Source organism: Ahaetulla prasina, chromosome 3 (genome assembly GCF_028640845.1).
Source record: "Ahaetulla prasina isolate Xishuangbanna chromosome 3, ASM2864084v1, whole genome shotgun sequence".
Lineage (NCBI taxonomy): Eukaryota > Metazoa > Chordata > Lepidosauria > Squamata > Colubridae > Ahaetulla > Ahaetulla prasina.
In genome coordinates, this window is record NC_080541.1 from 179,101,321 (window position 1) to 179,115,105 (window position 13,785).

The following is a 13,785-nucleotide window of genomic DNA, read 5'->3' on the forward strand; positions in this document are numbered from 1 at the left end:
GAGCCTCTGTGGCTCTGAGCCTCTGTGGCTCAGACTGCTAATGCAGTCTGTTATTAACAGCAGCTGCCTGCAATTACTGCAGGTTCTAGTCCCACCAGGCCCAAGGTTGACTCAGCCTTCCATCCTTTATAAGGTAGGTAAAATGAGGACCCAGATTATTGGGGGCAATAAGTTGACTTTGTATATAAATATACAAATAGAATGAAGACTATTGCTAACATAGTGTAAACCTCCCTGAGTCTTCGGAGAAGAGCGGGATATAAATGCAAATAAAATAAAAATAAATAAATAAATAAATAAATAGTACTTAAGACTTATATACCGCTCACAGGGCTTTAAAGCAGTGGTGAAATCTAATTTTTTTTTACTACCGGTTCTGTGGGCATGGCCTAGTGGTGTGGCTTGGTGGGCATGGCAGGGGAAGGATACTGCAAAATTCCCATTCCCTCCCCACTCCTGGGGGAAGGTTATTGCAAAGTCTCCATTCCAAAGTCTCACTCTGGGGCCAGCCAGAAGTGGTATTTGCCAGTTCTCCGAACTATTCAAAATTTCTGCTACGGGTTCTCCAGAACCTGTCAGAACCTGCTGGATTTCACCCCTGTTTTACAGCCTCTCTAAGCGGTTTACAGAGTCAGCATATTGTCCCCAACAATCTGCCATTTGCCTCATCTTTCAACAAAAACTACAAAGGATCCATCACTCATATACAAACTGCTTATCATAAACTTTGGAGAGTAATTCAGTACACCCTGCACAAAGGAAGATGTAATTGCTCCAAAGCTGCCTGCTCTTTTGAACCATCTAAAAACTTCGCGTGCCAAAGGGCTAGTCTCAGTGTCTTATGTGGTGGGTAGTCGCAAAACCTGAAAGCAATAATGGAGAAGCTTCATCTCACATCATGGCTCACAGTCGTTCCATGGACACCCAAACTGCTTGCACAAGGCAAATGAGACTATTTTCTTACTATTATAACAACTCATGGCATAAATTATCCAAATCAATTCATGCAGGCTTTCTAACTTACAAATAAACAGTGAAACTACCACTACCCACGGTGTGCTGGAAATCTAGCAAATCAGTCTTGTAAAAAGAAAAAATGAATTGTGTTACAGAGGTGCTTTTGAACTAGAGAAAAGTTGGACAGAAATGATGTAATAGCTGCCCCCCTCTCCATTATGAACTTAGAAAGGGACCGTTAGTGTAGTCAAACACACTGCAACCTTGAAAGCATTGTGGAATATTGTTTTTAACTTTCTTGAAGAAATATAATTGTACATTTGTGTATACATTTAAAATGAGTGATACTGTCAGTCCTGGAAGCCATCTTTTACTTTGGATCTTCAGGTCTGCTAAATTTAGTGCTGTGGGAAACTGGGAGGGGGGATTGTATGGAGTTGGAGAGATATCTAGCTGATATCTAGCCATAATAACTTTCTTTTCTTTGAGAGTCAAGGTGTGGTGGTCCGCCAGCAGCCTGCAGAGCTGGCAATGGAGTCAGACAGCGATGAGGCTGAGGTGGGGCCAGGACCATCAGGGAGTGAGGTGCGGACTCCAGAGCCTCCAGAGATTGATAGTAGCGAGGCAGAGGAACAGGAGGAACCTGTTCCTAATGCAGCCATGAGAAGAGCTGTCAGAAGGCAAGAGCAACTCAAGCAAAGAGGACAACTTGGGAATAGAGCCAAGAGATGATTGGCTCCTCCTATAAGGCTTAAAACAGACCAGCAACAGTGTTTGGGCTTTGCCAGAAAACGTTGGTAGCTTCATCTTCTTCTTCATCTACGTCTTGCATTTATTTTTGTGACTTCTGAACGTTTGCCAAGAAAGACCTTTGGCAGTTTGCCTAACTGGACCAAGGTTTGCGATAGGACTGAGGAATTTGTGTTGGGAGGAATTTGCTTTAATTTAGTTGAACTACGCTGGGAATGAAGTAATTCTCAGCTGTCCGCATAAAGTTTGTTTGTTTTTTCACTGACTGAGTTTCCTACTATCTACTTGGGCCTGGGTCACAACACAAGGACATCCTGCCCTGCACCTGGAATGGTGTGACTGGGAGGCATCTTCAGTTGGGACCGTGCATTGATTGAGCTAGTAGTAGGTTCCACTTACCTTTGCTACTGGTTGGGAATTGTGAGTGCGTGCGGTTGCACTTTGCTCACGGCCCTTCTGCGCATGCATGATGACGTCCAGGCAGGTGTGCGGAGCCTCTCGCTGCTGCCACTACCGGTTCGTCCGAACCAGGGTGAACCGGTAGAAACCCACTGGATTGGACCATGTGATGGCCATGATGAGGCAGGGACTTGCACTTTCTTTTGGGTGGAGGAACCTGGAAGCTTTCAGATTTGGGTTTTCCCAGATGTGCCAATATGACATTTCTAATAAAATGGAACTTTGAGGAACTTCTAGCCTCAGAGTCTTCTTTCATTGGGGGTTTTACTTAGAACCCTGACAGCTATTATGTATATGAGTCTTAACTGCTTCTGTTTAATCCAGCTATATGTTACCTTTCTATTTCAGTGGATAAAAATAACTACACTACAAAATATTAGAGTGTTTTAAAATCAAGATCAAAATTAAAGAATGGTAAAACCCTAATAACAAAAATAAAATAAAAATAAAGCCTTACTCAAGCCAAGCTTTATTCTCAACAAGTATCTAAATTGCACTAGATTACTAGAAACATTCCTACCTGCTGGGACCATAACCAACTCACTTAATCTAGGATTAGGAGCAAACTGTGAAATTAGAAATTATGTCCCCAGGCAGAATGGAGCCTGGACACTTTCCTTACCAATGTAACCATTGCTCATTTGCTCTCCAGTCATTCCATAGATAACCAGTTTTTACTGAAATATAAGACAACGCTTATATGATCCATTTAGCAAACAACAATTAAGCAAATCATGTGTGAATCAGATGTGTACCAGTGTGTTGCAATGATTCTCCATTACAGAACTCACCCTTGGAGTTCTGGTATCACAACCATCAAGGATACCTGTGGGGAGGAAAGTCCAAGGTGCCTCTCATCAGTGGTAGGTTGTGGCTTGGTGGGCGTAGCAGGGGAAGGATACTGCAAAATCACTATTTCCTCCCAATCAGCTGGGATTTGGGAGGCAGAAAATAGATGGGGGTGGAGCCAGTCAGAATTTTTACTACCTGTTCTCCGAACAACTCAAAATTTTTGCTACCAGTTCTCCAGAATTGGTCAGAACCTGCTGAAACCCACCTCTGCCTCTCATGCTGAAATTCCGAAATCCTCCACACACTTGCTCCTATATCTACACAAACAGTGAGGTTCCTAACAATTAGAGTCCTACTTGCATGTTGATATACATGATGGAAGGATGGAATGATGTTTCTGTGGTCTACCTATCTTGGTTGCTTGTCCTGGATACCAAAGATATGTCTTAAATTCCTGTCTTCGGCCATTTTCCACTACTGGGCTTCCATCAACTCCCTATGCGGTTCCTTATGATTAAGGACAGCTGTTTCCTTCGCTTGTTCTTTTTCCCCTCATGAAAGGGTTTGTTTGCCTTGCTAGGAGGATGAGGGTGTTTTTCTCCCCATGGCCAGTTTGGAGAAACTACCCCACAATCAGGATTACGATGGAGATTTCTTGAGATTCTGTCTGGCAGGTTATATTATGCCCTCTGTGGGTCTATTGCAATGCTTTTCAAACTTGGCAACTTTAAGATCAACTAACTGGGAAATTCTGACAGCTGGAAGTTCCAGTATCTTAATGTTGGCAAGTTTGAAAAACAGTGCCCTACAGCAGGGCTCTCCAACCCCCAGTCTGTGGACTCTCCAACCCCCAGGCACCGGTCCGCGGCATGCCAGAAACTGGTCTGTGCAAACAAGCGAAGCCCCACCTGCAGGATGCACGCAGCATGTGAAACCACACCCCTGCTGGTCTGTGAAAAACCTATCTCCATGGAACTGGTCCCTGGTGCCCAAAAGATTGGGGGGCCACTGCCCTACGAGGAGATGAAGAGAGGTGGGAGTCAACAAAATGGCTGTTGTGTAATGAGAGATGGATGGAAGGCAGACGACTGTATGAACAAATAGATATATTTTGGGGATGAAGTTGTCACAAGGTGTTCACATGACTTTCCTTTACACTAGAACTTCTTAGGAAAAAGGGGTTTTCTGCACTAGCTAATGATAAAAGCACTTTGCAAGACATCCCATTCATGTTTTATTCACTGCTTAAACATTTTTTTTTAATTCAGTAATGATATTTGATAAACGTTGAGATAACTTTGCTGACTTTTTTCCCTAGGTTTTTTTTTAAAATCCTTATCATAGTTGGAAAAAAGCCTGGAAATGAAGAATTGAACCACAATTGCCAACTGTTGTCAATTCTTTTAGAGTGCAGTGGAATCAACCAGAACAGGCTGGTCAGATGCTAATATATATTTTGTCTTCTTTAATTTAGGCAATGTTGGATGTTCTTATGTAATGGCTCTGTGCCCTGGAAATCCATGTTTCTTTCCAAATTCTTTAACTGACCTTGGCATTAGGTCACTTATTTTTATCTTCTCCAACAGGTTGAAATATTTTCCTAATTAATAACACTGATTCTTTCCTTTAAAAAAGAAACAGCAAGGTTTAAAAAGGTAATTAGCTACTGAGAGAAAACTGAACAGAAATAGCCCTGTTTTCATGGATTTATAACAAGCTGGAAGGAGGCTGTCCTCACTCTCCATTTGCTAGATACTGGTGATCCTTATTAGCAAAATTGTTTATTTCTCACCTATGATCAAGTTTTTATCACCTGGCCATGAAGAATAATAAGAGGTGGTTTTTTTTCCCTTAAGTAGGCAAGATTCAACCAAAGGTGATGCAGAAAAATCCAGAAGATGGTTTTCAACAAATCTATTTATATCTTCTAATCAACGGTAATTGTGGAAATCTAAGACTTTTGAGAATAAAATAGTTATAAATTCTATTTAAAACTAATCTTTTGGGGATATAAAAGCCTAAATTATCTGAATTTAGGTAAAAGAAAATATTTTGGATAAATGTTATTGGCACTTCCCAGTTAACCCTCCCTATGGAATATATATTTTGAAGTGAACTTTATTAGAAGCAAAAGTAGGTTCAGAGTTTACACTTTTAAATCTTACTATGTTCTTCATCCAAGTGTTATACACAAGATGGAAAGCTCAGAATATGTATGGCAGAATGTACATATACCATGTGACAAGAAATTCATTACTGGAGGTTTTCAAAAAGAGATTGAACAATCATTTGTCCAAAATGATATAGGTTCTCCAGCTTGAGCAAGGGTTGGGCTAAAAGACCTCCAAGGTCCCTTCCATTCCTGTTATTCTATGTTCTAAAGCAGATATATGGATATTTGTTTCTTGAGTGTAAAATATATGCTTGTATTGCAAAAATAAACTTTAAAAAGCTTGATTGGGAATAAAAATGATATATTTCTATTAAAATGCACAAAGTGTTTATTTCTTTAAAAAAAGGGAAACAGAATCTCTATAGAAGACTAATACAGGGATTTCTAGCAGATCTCAATTTGTACCAGCAAGGTATTGCTGATTTGTTTGCATGTTATTGAAAATATTAAGGGTAAATTAATTCAGATATGGGAAAACTATAGAAAAACAGCATATAGCAGAATAGAATGAAAAATACAGGACAAAAGTAAGTCTAGTAAGTTTCTTTGATGTTTATTGTGTGGGTGTACGTGTATGTAAACATGCAGACACAACAGAATTTTAATTGTTTGGACAAATGAAATCTTTCTTGATGGAGCTCCTGTTGGATGTCTCACAGTTTAGGAGGAAATTTTCTGCACCAAACTTAATTCAGAGTACAGAAATTAGCTACCTAATTTCAATGGAAAAATCATTTTCCTGTTATTATTATTTAATAATGGAGAATTAGAAATGTCTAACTAATACCACGGGATCTGCCAGTACTATCCCTCTTCTGAGGTACACTACATCTTACACCGCTAGTAAATTCAGAGCATCTGGCAATCCTGCAGCTAGAAAAAGAGAATATACAAAGGTGGGGGGATTTAATTAGGCTTTCTCCAAACTCTGTCAAATGTTGGATTCAATGGGAGGAAAAAAAAACTCTGTTCCAAGGGTGCGGTGGTAAGCAGATTTTTCCAAACCTCCAAAAAGACCCCTAAATATAAGCTCTGTTCTTGTCTGCAGAGTACCTGTGTGCAGTACTGATAAATAACGGGAACATAAAACAGCTAAGTCTTCGTCATGCACAATAAAAACACATACACAATGAAAAAGAGCATGACGTGTTGTTCCCTGTATCAGAAATGGCAAATAAAGGGGAAAGGAAGAGAAGGAAAGCAGCAGCAGAGCAAGCAGGGGTCACTCTCAGGTGAAGAACTACACTGAAAACTTTGAGAGCTTGAAATGTAAAGCAACTACAGTAGTAAATCTGCAAAGAAACATACTGAGGGAGGGAGGAGGGCTTTTTTGTTGTGCATGTCCCCATACCCAAGTAATTCATTCAATCTTCCCCAATCAGATATGCTACAATACAGTGCCTGGTGATTGGTAATGTTGCCTGGGAATGATGGGGCTTGTAGTCCTACATATCAGAAGGGCATCCAATTGTATCCTAGGCATTAGAAGTGGGGCACATACCTACCCACCTACCCATCCACCCTAGGAAACCGGCTCTCCCTGCCCTCTCTTACTGACTCACCCGGGCCGCCTTTGATGAATAGGGATCCTCAAAAAGTGCCCACATCTTAGGCTGCCAGTTCCGGCAACAGCCACTTCCTCCTCCTCCTGAGGCCCCAGGAGGCCTATCCTCCATGCCCAGGTGTTGAAGGGTCATCTCCCGGGCCCCTTCATCTTCAGTCTCTTCCCCAGCCAGCCCGCTGCCAGGTTCGGGGCTCTCGAAGATATCTAGGGCTTCCTCCGCATCCCGGTGCTGCCGATAAGTCATCCAGCAGCAAGGCTCCACATCAGTCTCATCAATGCCCCAGTAGGTCAGCTCCTCTTCAAAGAGGGGCCCACAGATGTCCGCCGGGCAGTGTAGTTTGCCCGTGCGGTAGTAGTTCAAGACATAAGAGAAAATGCCTGGGTGGCGGTCAAAGAAAAACTCATTGCTTTTCCCATCAAAGTCAAAATTGCTCTGGGCATCGGGATCTGCCAGCCAGGCCAGGCGGGTCCCAGGCAGGGTGCGCAAAGTGCTCTTATAGGTTTCATGCCGGGTGCCGCCCACGTTGATCGTGATCTTGTCGGACTCTTCTCCTTTGCCCATCTCTTCCTTCAGGCATGTTTTGGAGGGTGGCTTGTTCCCTGATTTGCGCCCACGGTAAGATGAGACACACACGGAGCTGATCATAGATTAGGTTAGGTGGGCCAGAAGTGCTTCTGATAACCCTTCTCCTTCTGGTCCAGAAGCAGGGGGGAGGGGGGGAAAGAAGCAGAGAGAGGCCCTGCCCCAGTTGTGCCCTGAGGGGGCTGGTGAAATGGGTGTTCAGCTGAACGCCGGCCGTTATTTTTGGGGAGGAGGAAAGGAAATCTCCTCAAGCCCTTCCAAAGCCCAGCGAGGAGCTGCAACAAGTGCCTCAGTGAACCGGGAGCAAAAGCCCCGCCGTGGAAGGAAACGGCCCTGTCTGGCCAACCAAGATAGCAGAAGGATTTGTATCTGCCGTTGGGCGGGCTGGAAGCAAATGGCCACAGAGCTGAAGCGGCGGGGCGGGCAATTCATCCAGGGCACAAGGCTCCCGGCCAAGCGAAAAGGCACCGGAGACTCAAATACCAACCCGAAGAGATTCCTAGGAGAAACGCCTCTTCTGCTTTCCGCCGCTGGTTGGGAAAGAGCCCCGTCTCGCAAAGTCGAGAAGAGAAGCTCGACGTGACTTTCCAAGACGAGTTGAAACTTCGGAAGCCCTCCTCGGGTAAACACGCTTCTCTCTCTCCCACGCACCCCCACCGAGATACGCCACCAATTCGCCGGGTCTCGCCTTTGCCTCCCCCTCGTTCCCAAAGCCCTCGCTCGATGGCCCGCCTTTCCCTTCCAGGGAATCGGAAGACACAAAACAACGACCCCCGCCCCTCCTCCCCCTCCCGTCAGCGCAGCACAAAGCCCCCGGGCCGTTTCCCCGGACGAGGCGAAGAGCCGGTAAGAAAAGCCGATGTACCGAGGCGCATCCTCGGCAGTTGCCTCTTCGGCTGAAAGGGTTCCGCCGTCGCAAATGGCAGAGAGCCAAAGGGCAGGGAGGCTCCGAGCGGGGCTTGGCTCCTGTCTCCGTCCGGGTGGCTTGGATAACCGAGGTTCAGGCTTCCGACAGGGGGACCCGCTTCCCGTCGGAGACCATCGGGTCTAAGCGGGAGAGCAGCGGTCTTGCCACGGCCGAGGCGAAAGGGGGCGGGCGGGCTCGTCGGGCGTCAGGTGCGCTGGCGAGAAAGCGGGAACAACCCGAGCCCGCTTGGCGGTGTCTCATTTTCAAACTGTGAGAGGGCGAGGAGGGAGTGGAAGGAGCGAACCGCTCGGGCGACTTGGGCTCTTGCTCTCTCTCTCGCGTCGCTTTCCCCTCCTCCAGAACTGGGAGGGGCTGTCGAGGGAAGGGCTGGCCGCGAGGGGCAGCTCGGTGCAATCCACAAGTTGCTGCGCGAGCAAAGGCGGGAGGCGAGGGAGACGAGACAGGGAGAGGGAGAGCTAGAGAGTCTGCTGAGCAGGCGCCCGCGTGGCTCTTCTTTGCCACAAAGCAACCTGTTGCCGGCGGCGTCCGGACTGCAAAGCCGAGCCAAACCGCCGAGCCGAAAAAGCCACAGGAAGCGCAAAGCCAAACAGACGCGTTTCTGTTGCAGCCCAGAGAGGGCGCTCGCTGCAGGGCGGCGCGGATTTGGTAGCCTCGCCGGGTTTCCTCCGAATGGCTTTGTTTGCGTTTGCCTGTTGCCCGGATACTCGGGCTCGTGTATGCCCGGGCCATGCCCTGCCCTGCCCAGCCCCGCCCGTTTTCCAAGCCAAGCGGGAGCCGGCAAGATGCTTTCTGCCTTTGCACGATCGGGACGAGCGAGGCTCGCTGCGTGTTTCCTTTTGCATTTTATCTAGCAAAGCAGTGGAGGAAACGGGTAAAAAAACCTCTTTCGCTCAGTAGTACAAATGCGCTAGTTCCGAAGGAGATCCTAACCCTTCCCTGATCGAATGAAGAAAATGAGAAATCTGAAACCTTGAATCGTTTCAGAAGAAGCGCTATTAGTTTTATACCAATAGCGACGAAGAACACGAGAGATGGATTTAGAGAAGAAGTGAGTCCATACTTTTGGTCCATCCAGCCAATCGCGGTCTGCGTTGCCTGGCAACGGCTATGATTCCTTGTTGCTACTGATGCCTTGCATTTCGTTCCTTTTTGACTTGTTAGTATGCCTGCCCAAGACGGAATACTCCATGTTATATACAAAAAGTGAATTGCAGACAATAAATGCTTATGGCACAGAGGAAGTTACTTTACACACAAGGTCAGAGAGCTAATCCAGTGGGTTTATATTCAAGGAGCAGATTTTGGATGCAAATTAGGAAAAATGCTCTGACTATAAGAGGTATTTACAAATCAAGAGAGGTGGGCTGTTCTTTTTCTTTTGTTTTTTTTGTTTACATTTATACCCCGCCCTTCTCCGAAGACTCAGGGCGGCTTACAATGTATAAGGCAATAGTCTCATTCTATTTGTATATTTTTTACAAAGTCAACTTATTGCCCCCCCAACAATCTGGGTCCTCATTTTACCTACCTTATAAAGGGTGGAAGGCTGAGTCAACCTTGGGCCGGGCTCGAACCTGCAGTAATTGCAGGCTTTGTGTTCTAATAACAGGCTTCTCTATTGCCTGAGCTATCCCGGCCCCTGTGGTCTTTGTGGACCTACCCAAACAAAGGCTGGATACTTGGGCCTAGGTTGGGCTAGAATATCTTCAAGATTATTTTGAACCCTTCATTTTATTATTCTCCTATTCATCTAGCCTACTGAATCCAGGTGTTTCACACCCCATCTGGAAGTGTGGGAAATGAACCAGGGATCTTCCATAGGTACAGTGTATGTTCTACTCTTGGGTGTCAACTCCATCATAAATGTGCTATATAATGTATCATAAGGATGTTTCTTATTTTCAGTTACAAACTTATGAATCATAGCAAGCTACATTCTCCTTTAACTGATCTTACCAAAATCTCCCTTTCTTCCTTTGCAAATGTGTGAAATGCTCTGCCTCTGATATTTCAAAATTCTCATTAGCTGGGGTTGAGATATTGTGGTTGGTGACCACGTTTTATAAAAACTTTTTAAGAAGATTGCAAGACAGAGGTGTTGAGATGATTAATAGAAAGAAAATGGATCAAACTGCAGAACCCATAGATATTGATAGAATACTAATAAATATAAATTTTAAAAATTCTTTTTTATGAGTAAAGTACTAACACCACTACGCTAGAACAGGGGTGGGTTCTACTTACGTTTACTATCAATTCACAATGGAATCGTGCGCGCGCTGAGCTTCTGCGCATGCGCAAATCGCCTATGATGGCTATTTTCAGCCTCCTGCCGGTTTTACTACCAGTTCTATAGAACCGGTCCAAACCGGGGGCAAACTACCACTGTACTAGAAGATATATATGTATTTTATTTATTTATTTCCACATTGCTACCTAGCAGCAACCAGACATAGTATATGTGAATATGTAACTTTATTGCAGCTTGTGACCAGTGAAATGTAACAGAGAAAACATAAAACAATATATAAAGCATAAGAAAATGTATATTTATAAAATACTATAATGTAGGATAATGTTTCCTTGCTTAAAATAATGGCAACTGGCATAAATGTTGCAACCATCCTGGAAATGTTAGATAAACAATAAAAAGACAAAGAACAGAGCAGGTAGAAAGACATTATGAAGGTAGGGCAGAAGTTGCTGTAGAAAGGACATTGAATGAACAGGTAGGCTAGAGCCTCAGGTTCACTCTGCAAAGTGGGTATGATTATATCTTTCCTCTTAGGTTACAGAAGACAAGGCATTAAAATTTACTAAATAAAAAGTTCCACTGTGTGTTGGGCCAATAAGAGTGAATAGGCAATTTGCTGTGAAGACTTCCTATTTAAATCATGCCAATTTTGACTGGATTGCTCTGTTCTACCTGGAGAGCTATAGTGAATGTCCACTGTCAGACTGCAGTTCTACTTCTTTATAGCTCCATTTCCAGGAGAGCATGACAGAAGAAGCTCTTCAGCTGATGTCCTTGCAGGTCTAGACAAATTATTCATTCGGGTCTTCTCCATTGCATTGATGCCAGCTAGTGGCATAAGCTCAATAGAAACCTCCTGTAGATAGGAGAGGTATCTAGTTGTGGCATCACAGACAATCTACTGCTTTGGTATGAAAGATTTTTGTTTTATTTGATATGCCTTCCCCCAAACCTGTTCTAGATCCAAATAAACATTATAACAAAAGTTGGTATTTCCTCCATCTGGCTACAAATTCCAACTCGGGGCAAATTGATCCCAGTCACAGCTCTCATACCGATTTCACTGAGCGTCCCATGGGAACTATTTATCCTCTGATCTACTCCAATATCTTCACCCCTACTGGCCTGGACATCCATTAGATACAGTATAATCAGGAACACGCACAAAGACAATTAATTGCGCCAGTGATTTCAGTGCTTTTGTCCAATTGAAATGCAATTTTTTCTGCTATGTGATATTTTCCACCACGTGTTGAGTCTCAAGTTCGATTACCATCGAAGATCATTCCAATCTCCACCTAAGCTAGCTATACAGCTGATCTGACAAATCCATTCTATTACTATCTGGCAGAGCCTCCTTTGACAGAACAACTGTCTCAATCTTGAGCCAACTCTCAGACCTGAGCAAGGGACAAAGGGACTCTTCCTGATTTCTTGCAACATTGCTGGTTAGAAGGCCAAAGAAGGATGATCCTTATTTCCAGGACATAAGATTCTAAAGAAACTTTTATTTTGTTACAGGAGGCCCGCACCCCATATTATATAATATTACATGATTACTCAGTGAACCCCTTTAATGCTGTTTGCAGTGCCACATGAAATTGTATCTGAGAAGGTGTTGATACACACGGTGTTTAGCTGCTGGAGTTAGTTTAGCCAAATGCAATATTGTAATGTAACCCATTATGTTGGTTGTTTTTTTTACCAAATGCTGGGCTAAATTAAAGATCTAAATTTCTCAGTTCACTTAGGAATATCCAAGTTTTGGTTTAATGGTGGCGGGTGACTTTGACACAAGACTTGATAAGACTTTCTCCTTGTATTTCAATAACCGTAAAACAAAGATTTTATTGGTGGTCAGCTGAACTACAGTAAAGAACAGGTTATGAACACAGCAAGCAAGCATCTATTATTCATCATCAGAAGTTTTAACTTTACATAGTAAATAGTGACCTTAATTGGGTTGATCTATAGGGGGCCCATAAAAGTCGATCAGTTAAGTCTTGATCTTTTATGGTCTCTTTAATCTTTTTAATTTTATTTACAGATGACCTATGGCTGGACAGTGACCACTTGCTACTGTTACCTCATCTGAGTCTTGACCCATATTCAGCCTGTTTGAACAGTTCCTGCTGGGATAAGGATAATAACACACATTTAGTCATCCTAGGATTAGATGGTCTTAGAAGACTGCAATATTTGTCACTATCACTAGTAGACACCTAGTTAGTGAGTATCTGCTCATTCAGGATTTCTTGTGGATGTGAAGGGTGGGTCTTCCATTTTGATGCCGTTTCTCCTTATTTGGATAATGTTGTTTTTCTGTTCCATTCTGGCTGAATAGGATATGGTGAATTTTCTGTTAAGGAAGTTAGGTGTTTCACTACCTCCAAATAATTCTTCAGCCCACTTCAGAATTCCTGACATTATAATTCCAAGTTTTAGAATAATGTCCTACATATATAACTCTTAATATTTTAATATAGTTTGAATTTACAAATACTCATATTTTTAAGAGAATCAAAAGTTACACAACAGATTGAGAAATATAATTAATAGGTAGTACAGCAACCTTAGCAGTAAAATAGCATTAAAAGTCTACCAATAAGCTAACTGTTTAGTAACAATTGAAATTCTCAGAAGAGAAAATTCTTCACTATATACTAATTCTCAGCATAAGTCTTTCCCTATCAAATTTCTTAGACTTTCCTAGAGAAGTAACCGTGGTAATACACTATTATTATCTATTCATTTTGGGTATTTATTCAGAGTGCTCAGTTCTATTTATTTATAAGGACCTTGACTAATTCAAGGGCAAAGCCAGTATTGTAGCCATGTCTAACTGCTCTTGAAGGAATAATCATATTTCATTAGGCAGTGATATGTGTTGGGAGCAGTGTGAATCCATTTCATCCTTCCCCATAAGAATTGATGTATTGCTTAAAATACATCTTTTATGTATGTGCTGGCCCATAAAGCTGGAACTAATTTTCCTTGTGAGTTGCAAGTATGCAATAGTGCAGGATAGCCTGTGTTATGAACAGATGTCATAAAAGAATGTGTGAATTGTACGTACAACTTATCTGCCATAAATAGTTATTTTCCAGAGGTAACTGGCTCAGGGTATGTCCAACTTTGTTTGATGTGATTTTTATGAGTTTCCGCAACTCATATTGGTTACTTATACTTAGCTTTTTACTTTATTCATACAAAACTTAGACAGATCAGTGACCAAAGTGATGATCAAGATACCATTGATATAAATTACACCTAAAATTAAATATAGATTGAAACCATATCATATATCTCCATAATCAGAAAAGTC

At 43.0% G+C, this 13,785-nt stretch overlaps 1 protein-coding gene and 1 long non-coding RNA gene across 2 annotated transcripts in view; one reads left to right on the top strand and one right to left on the bottom strand.

Moving 5' to 3' along the window:
* The window catches only part of KCNC4 (potassium voltage-gated channel subfamily C member 4), a 42,731-nt gene extending 34,664 nt beyond the window's left edge, over positions 1-8,067 (bottom strand). The window contains exon 1 of the mRNA XM_058176985.1: positions 6,694-8,067. Coding sequence (XP_058032968.1) covers positions 6,694-7,341 — 648 coding nt within the window. The 5' untranslated portion in view covers positions 7,342-8,067. The remainder of the gene's footprint in view (positions 1-6,693) is intronic.
* LOC131195229 (uncharacterized) overlaps positions 8,006-13,785 on the top strand; it is a 40,915-nt gene continuing 35,135 nt past the window's right edge. The window contains exon 1 of the long non-coding RNA XR_009154382.1: positions 8,006-8,124. This is a non-coding gene — a long non-coding RNA (uncharacterized LOC131195229). The remainder of the gene's footprint in view (positions 8,125-13,785) is intronic.